The following is a 19,900-nucleotide window of genomic DNA, read 5'->3' on the forward strand; positions in this document are numbered from 1 at the left end:
AGGTACTTGAGCTAAGTGGTGGGAGGCCGGTGGACAGGAGGTTTAATATCTCCAGTCCTCCTAGTTTGAAGCTCCACCAATATCATGTGGATAGATCCCTCATATGTTTTAACATTTCCAATCCCCGAAAGCCGGGAAATTGGGAAGTATCATGGAGTAACCAAACCATGACCTTTTCATATAGAGCAGATAGAATGCCGACAGATACAGAGCTTGTACGCCACATAGCCAGTAGAGGAAAATCTTTCCGATATAGGTATACCCTAGGAAATAGGATTACGAGAGTTGGAGAGGTATCACCAGGATACTGTGCACATATCGTACAAGCTGATACGTGTACTAGACAGATGGGAGAATTAGGGTTAGGAGATTTCACATGGAAGATGTGTAATATGGTTATGTCCTACTCCGTCCCATATGTTCTCCCCGATGATGCATATTTCATATGCGGGAGGAAGGCGTACAAGTGGCTTGCCCCAAACTCTGAAGGATTGTGTTATATTGGAAAAGTACTGCCTGAAGTAATGACTGTATCACATGCCAAAATGAAAGATATACACCGTGTTGCCCAAGCTCCTTATACTCACACCCATTACGAGCACGTAGTTAAACGGCACCTGATAGAAAGAACAGAGCATCCGGCCTCTGACATGATCCATGAATCCACCGGGATTCAGGTTCTAATCGCGTTAGATTTCACTCGCACCGCCAGAGGAGTGTTGAATTATAAATACATATCTGCGCTCGCAAATTTGTTAGACAATATCACAGAAATGTATGATGACACGTTTAGGTATACTGGAAGAGAACTTCAAGCTTATAAAACAGAACTAGTTCAGCATAGAATGATTCTCAATTATCTCACGGCAGTAACAGGTGGATATTGTGTCACACTGGCAACGCAGTACGGCGTGAAATGTTGCACATATATTACAAATAGTACCGAGGACCCGGTCGAGGTCATAGACCAAAAGATGGACGACATTCTCCAATTGAAGTGGGAATTTCGCAGGAGACACAATCTCACTCTTGCTGCTGTAGGTAATGAGCTGACTGGTTGGGTGTCATGGTTGAACCCGCGAAATTGGTTCTCTGGTTTAGGAGAATGGGCTCAAGGAGTCATAATGGATGTTGGGAAGTTTCTCCTATGTATCTTAGGTGTTATCATAACGATTGGCTTGATATTTAGATGCGGTCAGGCTTTAACAAAGTGTAAACGAAGTACCAGGGTGATGAGTTTAAGGAGTGAGGAAATTGTCATTCCAATGGATTTGATTTATGACCCAAATGTAGAAACAATGATGTGATGAAAATGCGATTTCTACGGTCCGTTTCTTTCACCTGTTTTTCCGTTCTCCTCCAAGGTAAAAAGACCCACTTGGACGAGGAATTTGATGAGCCGATATACAGACAACAGATGGATTAAAGAAGAAGTTTTGACAACCTGATACACAGATTTTTGATGAACTTTGCCATAGATCCCCAGTTTCCCTAGAAATTTTAAAATTACGCTAGCCCAACACTTTTGTAAATCTATGGACATTGACAAAGCTTTTGCTCGCACCTAATGGGCAAAAGCACAAAGAAGACTGCATTCAACAGACACCGAACAAGACTTCAACCGACAAATGTTCATTTACCTGACATAGAATACCACTGCATTTACCGTAATTATGTCTTTTCTTCATCTCTACAACCTTCAGGTAATTACACACATAGTATAGGGAATACAGGCACAGATACCAGCAATCACATATTCACCCATTCATGTATCATCAACTAAAATGTGCTCCCCATTTTGTTCAAAATCCGAAAAGAGCTCGGTAAAGTTTGACCGCCCATCCACAGACCCGTACCACGGGATAAGAAGGAATTCAAATGTATACTTCGCAATACCTCAAAGCTTGATTTAAAACACGTACGGCACGATGATACATGACCCCCAAGCACGGATTCATACACACATGCTTCTGCTATCACACTAGGTCATACCCTTTTCCCACCTTCTCCTCTCCTCCCCTACCCAACCATGTAAATGTATTAACCCCTGACATATATTTTTCTCGTTTTGAAATGTTTTAGGAAGTGGCAGTTATTGTTGACTGCCAAAGGGTGGACTGTCAAAGTCAGAAAAATATCTCTATGCACACTGCCATATTTGCACCTCACACAGGTCTGCGCTGCGCATGCGTGCGCTCTCCCGTGCGTGCGCATACTCTCTGTTGCGGGCACCCGCGGGTGCGCGGTATGTGCATTTACGGTAGAGTTCATGTGTTCGTAGCGTGCGACCCAATCGTTACATATTTCCACTATATAATGTATTTTGTAGATCATGGTCCCTTTGATAGATTCTGAAAGTTTGGTTAATATAGAATGTTCATGAACAGAGAAATCCCCCTTTGTTTGATACGAAGGGTCAGACAGGAGTAATACAGTGGTGTTTAGTACCCATCGGAAGAGTATTTAATTAGCAATATTCCGGTGTTGGTTTGAAGCAGATTAATCGCTCGTGCGAATAGTTATGGACATAAGAAGTTTATGAACATTTACTGTATTTGCACTTACTTATCCATGCGGCGGGAAACCCAGTTTCCCTCCCACCTGAGCTGTTGGAAATAGTCACAGCCCACCTGTGAATCAACCTATGACCTTTTGTTATAATGCGAGGAGGAATTCCTGTGTCCAATGAACAATGAGATTGTAGGGACCATTGAATTGTATTGTGTGTGGGGCATAAATAGACAAGCCGATCACATCCAGCTCTCACTCTTCAACGGTTATCATTGCTGAAAATCGGGAGCTGGATGTCCAGAGGCGCATGCGATCGTTTCCTTTGTGTGTAAGTTTTCTCCGCAATCATATTGTCTTTCTTGTTGTTATGGGCCATTTTTCTCTCTCTCTCTCTCTCTCTTCTCTTCTTTCTCTCGTACTCTCCTAAACGTAATAGTATTGTATTGTATTTCCTGTGTAGTTATCTGGTTAGGTAGTCTGTTATATTGTAGTGTATGACTTGTATTGTATTAATTCTTTTGCAAGTATAACATTCATAATATATATATATTAGGCGTTGGACCCTAAGCACGGTATCTGTGTATTTCTTGTAGTGTTAAGTATTCACAGAGCGTCGGTGACGCTCAAACAGCTTTTAAGTTAATAAGGTTACACTGTGTTGCACCTACACCCTATCTCTACACTAAGGTTTTACAGCATATTACATTGTTTATGGTTTAGATTTAAAGGTTTAACATTGTGAGCGTCAGCGCCGCTGGTGATCTCCTCGTGGTCCCGAGCGTCCGCTACGCTATAGCGAATCATTACGTTAGTCGGCAGCCAATAGCGTGCCTGCCTGTGATCTCTCGGCCGTGAGCGAACGTGACGCTTGAGCGTCTCGACCACGTCTAAGCGATCGTTACGCAACGAGCGTACCCTTACGGTACTCCATACGTAAATAGCGTACAGTGTTCTTAGACCTCATAAAGGGTTTTATATAAGATAAATATTTAGCTTTATCACAACGTATAGAGGGGGTCATTCCGAGTTGTTCGCTCGGTATTTTTTTCTCGCAAGGGAGCGATTAGTCGCTAATGCGCATGCGCAATGTCCGCAGTGCGACTGTGCCAAGTAAATTTGCTATGCAGTTAGGTTTTTTACTCACGGCATTACGAGGTTTTTTCTTCGTTCTGGTGATCGTAATGTGATTGACAGGAAGTGGGTGTTTCTGGGCGGAAACTGGCCGTTTTATGGGTGTGTGTGAAAAAACGCTACCGTTTCTGGGAAAAACGCGGGAGTGGCTGGAGAAACGGAGGAGTGTCTGGGCGAACGCTGGGTGTGTTTGTGACGTCAAACCAGGAACGAAACTGACTGAACTGATCGCAGATGCCGAGTAAGTCCCGAGCTACTCAGAAACTGCTAAGAAGTGTCTATTCGCAATTCTGCTAATCTTTCGTTCGCAATTTTGATAAGCTAAGATTCACTCCCAGTAGGTGGCGGCTTAGCGTGTGCAAAGCTGCTAAAAGCAGCTTGCGAGCGAACAACTCGGAATGACCCCCAGAGTAAGGTTATTTGAGAGAAATTCTGTGATGCCAATGCTAGCCAATAGCAGGCTGAGACTATACAGGGATTCCATGCTATCTTGCGCTATATAGCAGTCTGTCCCAGCCTTGATCCGTTGGTGCCTGTGCTTCCTTTTCCTTGTCCCTTGAAAGCATAGATGGAATTAGAGGTAATGGTCTCTCCTTGCTCCTGCTGACACGTGTTTCCATGATTCTGAGACCTTATCAAGCCATCCACATAAAACTGTATTCACTAAATTAGTAAAGTTTCAATGGGTCCCATAAGTTTTAAAGATGGTTGTGATCTTCGAAACGTTTTCCCCAGATACTGTACTATGAGGTGCACTGTACATTTTGCAAGATGTGTTGTAGACTCTGCATGTTATAAGACATCATTAGGATAATGTCTTTGTGATCACAAGACGAGTCAGATGATTGGATAGGGCAGAATTTGTTACTTTGATAAATTATTAATTTTTTTGTCCCTTTCAGATTCGTGACCGGAAAGGGCATTTCTTGGTGCTCAAAGCAAAGGAACTTGGCCTTCCAGTGTATGTATATATATTTTTTTAAATATGCAAAAGTTTATTTGATTACGTTTTATTAGTCTTGTTACCAACACATCATATGTGTTAAGAAAATGACTATTGTAGAATTGTAAACTAGTTAAGATAAATATTTTTCATTATATACTTATTTACATTGTATACAACTTGTTACTTCTCACTAAATGCATTTTCTACGTAGTTCCTTGGGTGTCAAGTAACTGTAATGGTAAAACAGCCCAAGGAGTTGGACTTGGATTTGTATTCATATGTGTTATCTTATATTGTGATCCATGCAAAACATTACATCATCACATGTGCTCATATGGCCTGAATGTGCTGCACTACTTTCATCTATTAGATTCCTAGAATGTTTACTATTTAATACATGTAGCTAAGTGACAGGTTCTGCTAAACAGCTAAGCTCGCTTTTTGTGAATCCCACTGGCGCGTCTAGTCCTAGCATTATCTATTTTTTTTTTTTTCTGCGTGAAAAATTATTCAGACGTGTTTCAAACCCACTGATGTGTGCTCAGTACCACCAACTGAAGCTGGAACAGTAACTTTTAGATGGCTGCAGCCTGTTTGTTGTGTGGTGTTTTTTTTTTATTTTTATTTTTTTACATTTTAACCCCTTAAACCTCATAATAAGATGCATTGAGGTGTAGTTATTGATTTAATGTAGAAAAATTAAGCATAGAGAAGGTTTAATTTTAATTTCTCTAACGTCCTAAGTGGATGCTGGGGACTCCGTAAGGACCACGGGGATTAGCGGCTCCGCAGGAGACTGGGCACAACTAAAGAAAGCTTTAGGACTACCTGGTGTGCACTGGCTCCTCCCACTAAGACCCTCCTCCAGACCTCATAGTCTTGTGCCCGGCTGAGCTGGATGCACACTAGGGGCTCTCCTGAGCTCCTAGAAAGAAAGTATATTTAGGTTTTTTATTTTACAGTGAGATCTGCTGGCAACAGACTCACTGCAGCGAGGGACTAAGGGGAGAAGAAGCGAACCTACCTAACAGGTGGTAGTTTGGGCTTCTTAGGCTACTGAACACCATTAGCTCCAGAGGGATCGACCGCAGGACCCGACCTTGGTGTTCGTTCCCGGAGCCGCGCCGCCATCCCCCTTACAGAGCCAGAAGCATGAAGAGTCCGGAAAATCGGCGGCAGAAGACTTCGGTCTTCACCAAGGTAGCGCACAGCACTGCAGCTGTGCGCCATTGCTCCTCATGTACACCTCACACTCCGGTCACTGATGGGTGCAGGGCGCTGGGGGGGGGCGCCCTGAGGGCAATATATGACACCTTGGCTGGCAAATCTACATCATATATAGTCCTAGAGGCTATATAGATGTAAAATTACCCCTGCCAGTATTCCAGAGAAAGCGGGAGAAAGTCAGTTGGAAAAGGGGCGGGGCTTCTCCCTCAGCACACTGGCGCCATTTTCTCTTCACAGTGCAGCTGGAAGACAGCTCCCCAGGCTCTCCCCTGTAGTTTTCAGGCTCAAAGGGTTAAAAAGAGAGGGGGGCACTAAATTTAGGCGCAATATATGTATACAAGCAGCTATTTGGGGAAAAATCACTCCGTTATAGTGTTAATCCCTGCATTATATAGCGCTCTGGTGTGTGCTGGCATACTCTCTCTCTGTCTCCCCAAAGGACTTTGTGGGGTCCTGTCCTCAGTCAGAGCATTCCCTGTGTGTGTGCGGTGTGTCGGTACGGCTGTGTCGACATGTTGGATGAGGAAGGTTACGTGGAGGCGGAGCAGAGGCCGATAAATGGGATGTCGCCCCCTGTGGGGCCGACACCAGAGTGGATGGATAGGTGGAAGGTATTAACCGACAGTGTCAACTCCTTACATAAAAGGCTGGATGACGTAACAGCTGTGGGACAGCCGGCTTCTCAGCCCGCGCCTGCCCAGGCGTCTCAAAGGCCATCAGGGGCTCAAAAAAAAAAAAAAAAAACACCCGTTACCTCAGATGGCAGACACAGATGTCGACACGGAGTCTGACTCCAGTGTCGACGAGGTTGAGACATATACACAATCCACTAGGAACATCCGTTACATGATCTCGGCAATAAAAAATGTGTTACGCATTTTCTGACATGAACCCAAGTACCACATAAAAGGGGTTTTATTTTTGGGGAGAAAAAGCAGCCAGTGTTTTGTTCCCCCATCAGATGAATGAATGAAGTGGGTAAAGAAGCGTGGTTTCCCCCGATAAGAAACTGATAATTTCTAAAAAGTTACTGATGGCGTACCCTTTCCCGCCAGAGGATAGGTCACGTTGGGAGATATCCCTTAGGGTGGATAAGGCGCTCACACGTTTGTCAAAAGGTGGCACTGCCGTCTTAGTATACGACCACCTTGAAGGAACCTGCTGATAAAAAGCAGGAGGCGATCCTGAAGTCTGTATTTACACACTCAGGTTATATACTGAGACCTGCAATTGCCTCAGCATAAATAGTGCTGCTGCAGCGTGGTCTGATACCCTGTCAGATAATATTAATACGCTAAGACAGGGATAATATTTTGCTAACATTGAGCATATTTAAGACGTTGTCTTATATATAAAGGATGCACAGAGGGATATTTGCCGGCTGGCATCCAGAATTAATGCAATGTCCATTCTGCCAGGAGGGTATTAGAAACCCGGCAGTGGACAGGTGATGCTGCATTTAAAAGGCACATGGAGATTCTGCCTTATAAGGGTGAGGAATTGTTTGGGGATGGTCTCTGGGACCTCGTATCCACAGCAACAGCTGGGAAGAAAATTTTTTACCTCAGGTTTCCTCACAAAAGCCTAAGAAAGCACCGTATTTTCAGGTACAGTCCTTTCGGCTTCAGAAAAGCAAGCGGGTCAAAGGCGCTTCCTTTCTGCACAGAGACAAGGGAAGAAGGAAAAAGCTGCACCAGTCAGCCAGTTCCCAGGATCAAATATCTTCCCTCGCTTCCTCTGAGTCCACCGCATGACGCTGGGGCTCCACAGGTGGAGACAGGTGCGGTGGGGGCGTGTCTCGGGAACTGCACGGACCAGTGGGCTTGCCCACAGGTGGATCCCTAGGTTCTGCAAGTAGTATAACAGGGATACAGGCTGGAGTTCGAGACGACTCCCCCTCGCCGTTGCCTCACATCAGCCTTGCCTGCTGCCCTCGGAGAAAGGTAGTACTGGCGGCAATTCACAAGCTGTACTTCCAGCAGGTGAAATCAAGGTACCCCTCCTTCAACAAGGCCGGGGTTACTATTCCAAAATGTTGTGGTACCGAAACCAGACGGTTCGGTGAGACCCATTCTAAAATTGAAATCCTTGAACACTTATATACGAAGGTTCAAGTTCAAAATGGAATTGCTCAGGGCGATTATTGCAAGCCTGGAAAATTTCAGGGTATCACTGGACATCAAGGATACTTGCCTGCATGTCCCTATTTTCCCTCTTCACCAGGTGTACCTCAAAATTGTGGTACAGGATTGTCATTACCAATTCCAGACGTTGCCGTTGGTCTGTCCCCGGCACCGAGGGTATTTACCAAGGTAATGGCCGAAGTACTTATCCCGTACTTGGACGATCTCCTTATAAAGGCGAGGTCCAGGGAGCAGTTGTTCGTCGGAGTAGCACCATCTCGGGAAGTGCTACAACAGCACGGCTGGAGTCTGAATATTCCAAAGTCGCAGCTGGTTCCTACGATGCGTCTACTGTTCCTGGGTATGGTTCTGGACACAGAACAGGATAAAAAGGGTTTCTCCCGGAGGAGAAGTCCAAGGAGTTGGCGTCTCTAGACGGAGACCTCCTAATACAAATACAGGTATCGGTGCTTCAATGCACGCGAGCCTTGGGAAAGATGGTAGCTTCTTACGAAGAATTTCCATTCGCCAAGTCCCATGCAAGGATCTTCCAGTGGGATCTGTTGGACAAGTGGTCCGGGTCGCATCCTCAGATGCATCGGCGGATAACCCTGTCTCCAAGGGCCAGGGTGTCGCTGTGGTGGTGACTGCAGAGTGCTCATCTTCTAGGGGGCCGCAGATTCGGCATACAGGACTGGGTCCTGGTGACCACGGATGCCAGCCTTCAAGGCTGGGGGGCAGTCACACAGGGAAGAAACTTCCAAGGCCTATGGAAAAGTCAGGAGACTTCCCTACACATAAATGTTCTGGAACTATGGGCCATTTACAATGCCCTAAGTCAGGCTAGACCCTGCTTCAACACCGGCCGGTGCTGATCCAGTCAGACAACATCACGGCGGTCGCTCATGTAAACCGATAGGGCGGCACAAGAAGCAGAATGGCGATGGCAGAAGCCACAAGGATTCTCCGATGGGCGGAAAATCATGTATTAGCACTGTCAGCAGTGTTCATTCCCGGAGTGGACATCTAAGAAGCAGACTTTCTCAGCAGACACGACCTCCACCCGGGAGAGTGGGGACTTCATCCAGAAGTCTTCCAAATGATTGTACACCGTGGGGAAAGGCCACAGGTGGACAGGATGGCGTCCCGCCTCAACAAAAAGCTACAAAGATATTGCGCCAGGTCAAGGGTACCTCAGGCGATAGCTGTGGACGCTCTGGTAACACCGTGGGTGTACCAGTCGGTGTATGTGTTCCCTTCTCTGCCTCTCATACCCAAGGTAATGAGAATAATAAGGAGAGGAGTAAGAACTATACTCATTGTTCCGGGTGGCCAAGAAGAGCTTGGTACCCAGAACTCCAAGAAATGATCTCAGAGGACCCATGGCCTCTGCCGCTCAGACAGGACCTGCTGCAGCAGGGGGCCTGTCTGTTCCAAGACGTACCGCGGCTGCATTTGACGGCATGGGTGTTGAACGCCGGATCCTGAAGGAAAAAGGCATTCAGGAGGAAGTTTTCCCTATGCCATTTATAGCTAGGAAAGAAGTGAACGCAAACCATTATCACCGCATATGGCGGAAATATGTTGCGTGCTGTGAGGCCAGTAAGGCCCCAAAGGAGGAATTTCAGCTAGGTCGATTTCTGCACTTCCTACAAGTCAGAGGTGACTATGGGCCTAAAATTGGGTTCCATTAAGGTCCAGATTTCGGCTCTATCGATTTTCTTCCAAAATAGAACTGGCTTCACTGCCTGAAGTTCAGACTTTTGTTAAGGGAGTGCTGCATAGTCAGCCCCCGTTTGTGCCTCCAGTGGCACCGTGGGATCTCAACGTAGTGTTGGATTTCCTGAAGTCGCATTGAGTTGAGCCACTTAAATCCGTGGAGCTACAATACCTCACGTGGAAAGTGGTCATGCTGTGGGCCTTGGCGTCGGCCAGGCGTGTATCAGAATTGGCGGCTTTGTCAAAAGCTCTTATCTGTATTTTATATGGATAAGGCGGAATTGAGGACTCGTTCCCAATTCCTTCCTAAGGTGGTAGCAGTTTTTCATGTGAACCAACCTATTGTGGTGCCTGCGGCTACTTGGGACTTGGAGGATTCCAAGTTTCTGGACGTAGTCAGGGCCCTGAAAAGTATGTTTCCAGGACGGCTGGAGTCAGGAAAACTGACTCGCTATTTATCCTGTATGCACCCAACAAGCTGGGTGCTCCTGCTTCTAAGCAGACTATTGCTCGCTGGATCTGTAGCACGATTCAACTTGCACATTCTGCGGCTGGACTGCCGCACCCTAAATCTGTGAAAGCCCATTCCACGAGGTAAGTGGGCTCTTCTTGGGCGGCTGCCCGAGGAGTCTCTGCTTTACAAATTTGCCGAGCTGTTACTTGGTCGGGTTCAAACACTCTTGCAAGAGTCTACAAGTTTGATACCCTGGCTGAGGAGGACCTAGAGTTTGCCCATTCGGTGCTGCAGAGTCATCCGCACTCTCCCGCCCGTTTGGGAGCTTTGGTATAATCCCCATGGTCCTTACGGAGTCCCCAGCATCCACTTAGGACGTTAGAGAAAATAAGATTTTACTCACCGGTAAATCTATTTCTCGTAGTCCGTAGTGGATGCTGGGCGCCCATCCCAAGTGCGGATTGTCTGCAATACTTGTATATAGTTATTGCCTAACTAAAGGGTTATTGTTGAGCCATCTGTTGAGAGGCTCAGTTGTTATCATACTGTTAACTGGGTATAGTATCACGAGTTATACGGTGTGGCTGGTATGAGTCTTACCCGGGATTCAAAATCCTTCCTTATTGTGTCAGCTCTTCCGGGCACAGTATCCTAACTGAGGTCTGGAGGAGGGTCTTAGTGGGAGGAGCCAGTGCACACCAGGTAGTCCTAAAGCTTTCTTTAGTTGTGCCCAGTCTCCTGCGGAGCCGCTAATCCCCATGGTCCTTACGGAGTCCCCAGCATCCACTACGGACTACGAGAAATAGATTTACTGGTGAGTAAAATCTTATTATTATTTTTTCCTCTGAAGACTTGTGTACAGTTCACTTGTGTCCAGGGTACAAGCAGGACAATATGCAAGCCATGCATAACATGGACCATTTTGAAGTGAGAAAAAAACAATAAAACAAATTCCCCTCGCACACTGCAATTCGCCAGCAAAAGAGACTTACATCCTACATATTAAAATGTAGACTCCGGGGCTGGGTATTCCCAATTTCTTCGGCTGCGTCCACAGGATAACATTGGGATATGCCGCAGCGACAGCGGAAATGGCACCAAACGGTCACAAGCTTTCTGTCCTCCCAGATTGCATTTCATCTCCATATAATACCGCACACTGACTCAGTCAAATCAGTTTTCTGTTTGGTGCGGCAGGAGCCGGACCATGGTCACAAGGCTGCAGTTAATAGCAGCCTGAAGCTTTTATTATTTTATTTTTATAGTCTTACTATGTTTTTTTGAGAGACTTTTCTTAACAGCGTCTTAAACGCATGCTAGAAAGTCGCTCCAACTCTCCACCTTGTCGCAACAACGCTTACCTTTGCGGTATAGTGCTGTCTCGGCGGGCGTCTGTGTCGGATGATTCTAGCAGGTCCAGCAGACGTTACCAGGCTGTGGCCGGAGCATGGGGAGAAGGTAAGTCATCTGTTTCCTCTTACTAGGGGGTTCCGCACACAGCTTCACTGTATTGGAGGAGACTACAAACAGTGGTTGATGCGCCACCACTCTTAAGTGCAACAGCGCTATGCTTTAAAGATCATAGGCGCCAGGACTAGGTTGAGGCCGCGATCCTTAGAGTTTAAGTCAACAGGGGGAGTTAGACGCTCTCCTGGTCGCCCCTCCCCCAAGTTCATGACCAGTTTCCGCGCGTCTCCCGTCCATGAACTAATGACCTCACTTTCGACTCAGACGCTACCACGAGGGTACACGGTCGCAGCTTAGACGCTGCGGTTGTGTACACTAGAGTTGCCGCCTAGACAGAGTCGCAGACCGTAGCGTCTGCATACACTTATCGTTCACTGAGCGTCTGTGTCTCTCATCCGTTATCAGAGCGGCAGTGTACACTAGTAGCGTCTAAATCCACTCAGCGTCTTTTGAGCGTATTGAGCGATCATGGAAGTGTGGCGAGTCTCCCTGTATCCCATTCTACTGAGAGAGGGTTATACAGTACTAAAATTCTTTCAACTTGTTAGTATGAATTGTTCATTTTGGTACACAATGCATATGAGACCTGTACAGTACTGTTTTCTGCATAATGTCTGAAATACTTGTTATAAGAGCAGTTATAAAAACACAAATACAGTAATTGTACTCCTACTTACTTGTAAAGTAATGTTTGATTATATTCTCATATGACAATGTCTAATATTTAACATGTGACTGACTGCTAGTGTGATGGCTGACTTTTATGTCTGTCAGTATTGTTTCTGAACCTCAAATCAGGTACACGGATTGTGGTCAGATTGAGATCACTTCTATATATGTGATTTTCAGTCACAAAAGAGTGTAGTATTTGTTAAAATGAATTATTTACCTGGTCTGTGAGCGGCAAAAGTGAAGGGCCTTACACCCTTAACATGCTTATTTGGTATAGTGATTTTGCATGGAATAGCCCAGTATCTTACTTATGAGGGGCAACGCCCTGCAAGAGGGGTGTGGTCGCACAGACCTTGTTTGCAATTGCTGGCAGATTAGCACCTGCAGTTCCACCCACGGGAATAGGTTACACTATTAACCCATCCATGCAGCTCCCTCCTTATGGTTTGGTTTCAGCAGCTTTTACAAATAGCCAGGCTATTAAAACCAGGGTAGATACATCCATGTTACAGACTACACAAGATGAATTCAAATACCACATATGATGATCAGATATAGCTGACCTTATTGATGCATGAAGGCTATTCTGTCTCTGCAAGAATCAGCCAAAGCAGTGTCAAATCTAAGGCACCTGTATTTAAACAGTGCTCCAGTGATGCAATGGCTGTGCGTGGTACTTATAAGACAGTAGCTTTAACTGTTTTAGGGATTCTTAATATCCCTTTCCAGCTGCAGACTGTTCAAAAAGAGAAGTTCCTCCTAGAGTAGATGCACATGTTGTTCGACTTGTGCGTAAATCTATTTCTCTAACGTCCTAGAGGATGCTGGGACTCCGTAAGGACCATGTGGATAGACGGGCTCCGCAGGAGACATGGGCACTTTAAGAAAGACTTTGGCTCTGGGTGTGCACTGGCTCCTCTCTCTATGCCCCTCCTCTAGACCTCAGTTTGATTCTGTGCCCAGTGGAGACTGGGTGCTTTCAGGGAGCTCTCCTGAGTTTCCTGTAAAAGAAAGTATTTTAGTTAGGTTTTTTATTTTCAGGGAGCCTGCTGGCAACAGACTCCCTGCATCGAGGGACTGAGGAGAGAGAAACAGACCCACTTCTTTGAATTTCAGGGCTCTGTTTCTTAGGCTACTGGACACCATTAGCTCCAGAGGGATCGGTACGCAGGTCTCGCCCTCGCCGTCCGTCCCAGAGCCGCGCCGCCGTCCTCCTCACAGAGCCGGAAGAAAGAAGCCGGGTGAGTACGTGAGGAAAAGACTTCAGAGGCGGCAGAAGACATGATCTTCATAAGAGGTAACGCACAGCAGTGAAGCGGTGCGCCATTGCTCCCATTCACCTCACACACTTCGGTCACTGTAAGGGCGCAGGGGGGGGTGCCCTGGGCAGCAATAGACACCTCAGGTGGCAAAAACACATATATACATGTACAGCTGGGCACTGTACATGTATAAAAAGAGCCCCCGCCATGTTGTTAGTAAATTTGAGCGGGACAGAAGCCCGCCGCCGAGGGGGCGGGGCTTCTCCCTCAGCACTCGCCAGCGCCATTTTTTCTCCACAGCACCGCTGAGAGGAAGCTCCCCGGACTCTCCCCTGCTTGACACACGGTGAAAGAGGGTTTTAAAGTAGAGGGGGGTCACATAATTGGCGCATATACATTATACATAAGCTCTACTGGGTAAACATTGTGTGTTTTTTCCTGGGTCATATAGCGCTGGGGTGTGTGCTGGCATACTCTCTCTCTGTCTCCAAAGGGCCTGGTGGGGAACCTGTCTTCAGAAAAGAGCTTCCCTGTGTGTGTGGTGTGTCGGTACGCGTGTGTCGACATGTCTGAGGTTGAAGGCTCACCTGAGGAGGAGGGGGAGTGTATGAATATTAGGTCTCCGTCGGCAGCGCCGACACCTGACTGGATGGATATGTGGAATGTTTTAAGTGCTAATGTTGATTTATTGCACAAAAGATTAGACAAAGCTGAAGCTAGGGTACAGTCAGGGAGTCAACCCATGTCTGTCCCTATGTCGCCGGGACCTTCGGGGTCTCAGAAGCGCCCACTATCCCAAATAGTTGACACAGATACCGACACGGATTCAGACTCCAGTGTCTACTACGATGATGCAAAATTACAGCCAAGGGTGGCTAAATGTGTTCGATATATGATTATCGCAATTAAAGATGTTTTGCATATTACTGAGGAACCCCCCTGTCCCTGACACGAGGGTACACATGTACAGGTTGAGTATCCCTTATCCAAAATGCTTGGGACCAGAAGTATTTTGGATATGGGATTTTTCCGTATTTTGAAATAATTGCATACCATAATGAGAGATCATGGTGATGGGACCTAAATCCTAAGCACGGAATGCATTTATGTTACATATACACCTTATACACACAGCCTGAAGGTCATTTTAGCCAATATTTTGTATAACTTTGTGCATTAAACAAAGTGTGTCTACATTCACACAATTCATTTATGTTTCATATACACCTTATACACACAGCCTGAAGGTCATTTAATACAATATTTTTAATAACTTGTGTATTAAAGTTTGTGTACATTGAGCCATCAAAAAACAAAGGTTTCACTATCTCGCTCTCGCTCAAAAAAGTCCGTATTTCGGAATATTCCGTATTTCGGAATATTTGGATATGGTATACGCAACCTGTATAAGGTCAAGAAACCTGAGGTCACCTTTCCCTCCTCACATGAGCTGAACGAATTATGCGAAAAAGCATGGGGAACTCCAGACAAAAAACTGCAGATTCCCAAAAGGATTCTAACAGCGTATTCTTTCCCGTCACAGGACAGAATACGGTGGGAATCCTCCCCTAGGGTAGACAAAGCTTTGACACTCTTATCAAAAAATATAGCGCTCCTGTCCCAAGATACGGCTACCCTCAAGGATCCTGCTGACCGCAAGCAGGAGGTTACCTTGAAGTCCATTTACACTCATTCTGGTACGTTGCTCAGGCCGGCAATTGAGTCGGCCTGGGTTTGAGGTGCTGTAGCAGCATGGACAGATTCTTTATCAGCGGATATTGAGACCCTTGATAAGGATACCATTTTAATGACCCTAGGGCATATAAAAGATGCGGTCTTATATATGAGGGATGCTCAAAGAGACATTAGTTTACTGGGTTCCAGAATAAACGCTATGTCCATTTCTGCTAGGCGAGTCTTATGGACCCGACAGTGGACGGGGGATGCCGACTCAGAGGCATATGGAGTTTTTGCCGTACTAGGGTGAGGAATTGTTTGGAGAGGGCCTCTCGGACCTCGTCTCCACAGCTACGGCAGGTAAATCGAATTTTTTGCCTTATGTTCCCTCACAATCTAAGAAAGTGCCTCATTATCAAATGCAGTCCTTTCGTTCAAATAAAAGCAAAAGAGTACGTGGATCGTCCTTTCTTGCCAGGGGTAAGGGCAGAGGAAAAAAGCTGCACAACACAGCTAGTTCCCAGGAACAGAAGTCCTCCCCGGCCTCTGCAAAATCCACCGCATGACGCTGGGGCTCCCCTGAGGGAGTCCGCTCCAGTGGGGGCACGTCTTCGACTTTTCAGCCACATCTGGGTTCAGTCACAGGTGGATCCCTGGGCAATGGAAATTGTTTCCCAGGGGTACAGGCTGGAATTCGAAGAGGTGCCTCCTCGACGGTTTTTCAAATCTGCGCTACCAACTTCTCCCTTGGAAAGGGAGATAGTGTTACAGGCGATTCAAAAATTGTGTCTTCAACAAGTGGTGGCCGAGGTTACCCTGCTTCAGAGAGGGAAGGGGTACTACTCAACCCTGTTTGTGGTCCCGAAACCGGACGGTTCGGTCAGACCCATTTTGAATTTAAAATCCCTGAACCTTTACTTAAAACGGTTCAAGTTCAAGATGGAATCGCTCAGAGCGGTCATCGCCAGCCTGGAAGGGGGGGGATTTTATGGTATCGCTGGACATAAAGGATGCATACCTGCATGTTCCCATATATCCTCCTCATCAGGCGTACCTGAGATTTGCGATACAGGATTGTCATTACCAATTTCAGACGTTGCCGTTTGGGCTTTCCACGGCCCTGAGAATTTTCACCAAGGTAATGGCGGAAATGATGGTGCTCCTGCGAAAGCAGGGTGTCACAATTATCCCGTACTTGGACGATCTCCTCATAAAAGCGAGATCACGGGAGAAGTTGCAGAACAGCGTATCCTTTTCACTGAAGGTGTTACAGCGACACGGCTGGATTCTCAATATTCCAAAGTCGCAGCTGGATCCTATGACTCGCTTGTCTTTCTTGGGTATGATTCTGTACACAGACCAAAAAAGGATTTTTCTTCCGGAAGAAAAAGCGCAGGAACTCATGACTCTAGTCAAGAACCTGTTGAAGCCGAAACAAGTGTCAGTGCATCATTGCACTCAAGTCCTAGGAAAAATGCTGGCGACATACGAAGCCATTCCCTTCGGCAGGTTCCATGCAAGGACTTTCCAGTGGGACCTATTGGACAAATGGTCCGGGTCACATCTGCACATGCATCAGCGGATCACCCTGTCCCCCCAGGGCCAGGGTATCTCTCCTGTGGTGGCTGCAGAGTGCTCACCTTCTAGAGGGCAGCAGGTTTGGCATTCAGGATGGATCCTGGTGACCACGGACGCGAGCCTCCGCGTTTGGGGAGCAGTCACACAGGAAAGATATTTCCAAGGCCTTTGGTCAAGTCAAGAGACTTGTCTTCACATCAACATCCTGGAACTGAGGGCCATATTCAATGCGCTACGTCAAGCGGAGACCTTACTTCGCGACCGACCGGTGCTGATTCAGACGGACAACGTCACCGCAGTATCTCATGTAAACCACCAAGGCGGCACAAGGAGCAGAGTGGCGATGGCGGAAGCCACCAGAATTCTTCGCTGGGCGGAGAATCATGTAAGTGCACTGTCAGCAGTGTTCATTCCGGGAGTGGACAACTGGGAAGCAGACTTCCTCAGCCGACACGACCTGCATCCAGGAGAGTGGGGACTTCATCAGGAAGTCTTCGCACAGATTGCAAGTCGGTGGGGATTGCCCTAAATAGACATGATGGCGTCCCGTCTCAACAAAAAGCTACAAAGGTATTGCGCCAGGTCAAGAGATCCTCAGGCGGTAGCTGTGGATGCCTTAGTGACACTGTGGGTGTTCTAGTCGGTCTATGTATTTCCTCCTCTTCCTCTCATACCCAAGGTGTTGAGAATAATAAGAAAAAGAGGAGTGAGAACAATACACATTGTTCCGGATTGGCCACGAAGGACCTGGTATCCGGAACTGCAGGAAATGCTCACAGAAGATCCATGGCCTCTTCCCCTAAGACGGGACCTGTTGCAACAGGGTCCCTGTCTGTTCCAAGACTTACCACGGCTGCGTTTGACGGCATGGCGGTTGAACGCCGGATCCTAGCGGAAAAAGGTATTCCGGATGAGGTCATTCCTACGCTAATACAGGCTAGGATTGGCGTGACATCTAAACATTATCACCGGATATGGCGAAAATATGTTTCTTGGTGCGAGGCCAGGAATGCTCCTACAGAAGATTTCCATCTAGGCCGTTTTCTTCACTTCCTACAGACTGGAGTGAATTTGGGCCTAAAGTTAGGCTCCATTAAAGTTCAGATTTCAGCCTTATCCATTTTCTTTCAAAAGGAATTGGCCTCTCTGCCTGAAGTACAGACTTTTGTGAAGGGAGTACTGCATATTCAGCCTCCTTTTGTGCCTCCGGTGGCGCCTTGGGACCTTAACGTGGTGTTAAGTTTTCTTAAGTCACATTGGTTTGAACCACTTCAAACAGTGGAGTTGAAATATCTCACTTGGAAGGTTGTCATGTTGTTAGCCTTGGCTTCGGCTAGGCGAGTTTCGGAATTGGCGGCTTTATCACATAAAAGCCCCTATCTGGTTTTCCATATGGATAGGGGGGAATTGCGGACCCGTCCTCAATTCCTACCTAAGGTGGTCTCATCCTTTCATATGAACCAACCTATTGTCGTGCCTGTGGCTACACGGGACTTGGAGGATTCCGAGTACCTTGATGTGGTCAGCTTACTGAGGAGGAGAGAAAGAGAAACAAGATTTTAACACCGCCTAACTCACCCTGATGAGTATACAGGCGGGGATCAGGCATTGTATGCGTGTTTAGGGTTAGATCCGTTCTCTGCATCAACCTTTTGTTATAGACTGTATAGCTATATACTTGTGGTACCTTACACTGTTTGTTAGACAAGTGGGGAACAGACCTTACTGTATCTAGTATTTCTCTGACGTCCTAAGTGGATGCTGGGGACTCCGTAAGGACCATGGGGATTAGCGGCTCCGCAGGAGACAGGGCACAAAAGTAAAAGCTTTAGGATCAGGTGGTGTGCACTGGCTCCTCCCCCTATGACCCTCCTCCAAGCCTCAGTTAGGTTTTTGTGCCCGGCCGAGAAGGGTGCAATCTAGGTGGCTCTCCTAAAGAGCTGCTTAGAGTAAAAGTTTTGTTAGGTTTTTTATTTTCAGTGAGTCCTGCTGGCAACAGGCTCACTGCAACGAGGGACTTAGGGGAGAAGAAGTGAACTCACCTGCGTGCAGGATGGATTGGCTTCTTAGGCTACTGGACACTAGCTCCAGAGGGACGATCACAGGTACAGCCTGGATGGGTCACCGGAGCCGCGCCGCCGACCCCTTTGCAGATGCTGAAGAGAGAAGAGGTCCAGAAATCGGCGGCTGAAGACTTCCCAGTCTTCTTAAGGTAGCGCACAGCACGGCAGCTGTGCGCCATTGCTCTCAGCACACTTCACACCAACGGTCACTGAGGGTGCAGGGCGCTGGGGGGGGCGCCCTGGGCAGCAATGAAAGTACCTATGCTGGCTAAAAATACATCACATATAGCCTCTGGGGCTATATGGATGTATTTAACCCCTGCCAGGTTGTCAGAAAAATGGGAGAAGAAGCCCGCCGAAAAGGGGGCGGGGCCTATTCTCCTCAGCACACAGCGCCATTTTCCTACACAGCTCCGCTGCTAGGAAGGCTCCCAGGCTCTCCCCTGCACTGCACTACAGAAACAGGGTTAAAACAGAGAGGGGGGGGCATTTTGTGTGGCGATATTATAATATATTAAGATGCTATAAGGGAAAACACTTATATAAGGTTGTCCCTGTATAATTATAGCGTTTTGGTGTGTGCTGGCAAACTCTCCCTCTGTCTCCCCAAACGGCTAGTGGGGTCCTGTCCTCTATCAGAGCATTCCCTGTGTGTGTGCTGTGTGTCGGTACGTGTGTGTCGACATGTATGAGGACGATGTTGGTGAGGAGGCGGAGCAATTGCCTGTAATTGTGATGTCACTCTCTAGGGAGTCGACACCGGAATGGATGGCTTATTTAGGGAATTACGTGATAATGTCAACACGCTGCAAGGTCGGTTGACGACATGAGACGGCCGGCAAACCAATTAGTACCTGTCCAGGCGTCTCAAACACCGTCAGGGGCTTTAAAACGCCCATTACCTCAGTCGGTCGACACAGACACGGACACTGACTCCAGTGTCGACGGTGAAGAAACAAACGTATTTTCCATTAGGGCCACACGTTACATGTTAAGGGCAATGAAGGAGGTGTTGCATATTTCTGATACTACAAGTACCGCAAAAAAAAAAAGGGTATTATGTGGGGTGT

General features: G+C 46.9%; 1 protein-coding gene across 1 annotated transcript in view; it reads left to right on the top strand.

Moving 5' to 3' along the window:
• ELAC2 (elaC ribonuclease Z 2) overlaps positions 1-19,900 on the top strand; it is a 268,918-nt gene that overhangs the window by 103,793 nt on the left and 145,225 nt on the right. Inside the window, exon 8 of the mRNA XM_063960954.1 lies at positions 4,545-4,603. Coding sequence (XP_063817024.1) covers positions 4,545-4,603 — 59 coding nt within the window. The remainder of the gene's footprint in view (positions 1-4,544; positions 4,604-19,900) is intronic.

The sequence above is a fragment of the Pseudophryne corroboree genome, chromosome 3 (genome assembly GCF_028390025.1).
Source record: "Pseudophryne corroboree isolate aPseCor3 chromosome 3, aPseCor3.hap2, whole genome shotgun sequence".
Taxonomy (NCBI): domain Eukaryota; kingdom Metazoa; phylum Chordata; class Amphibia; order Anura; family Myobatrachidae; genus Pseudophryne; species Pseudophryne corroboree.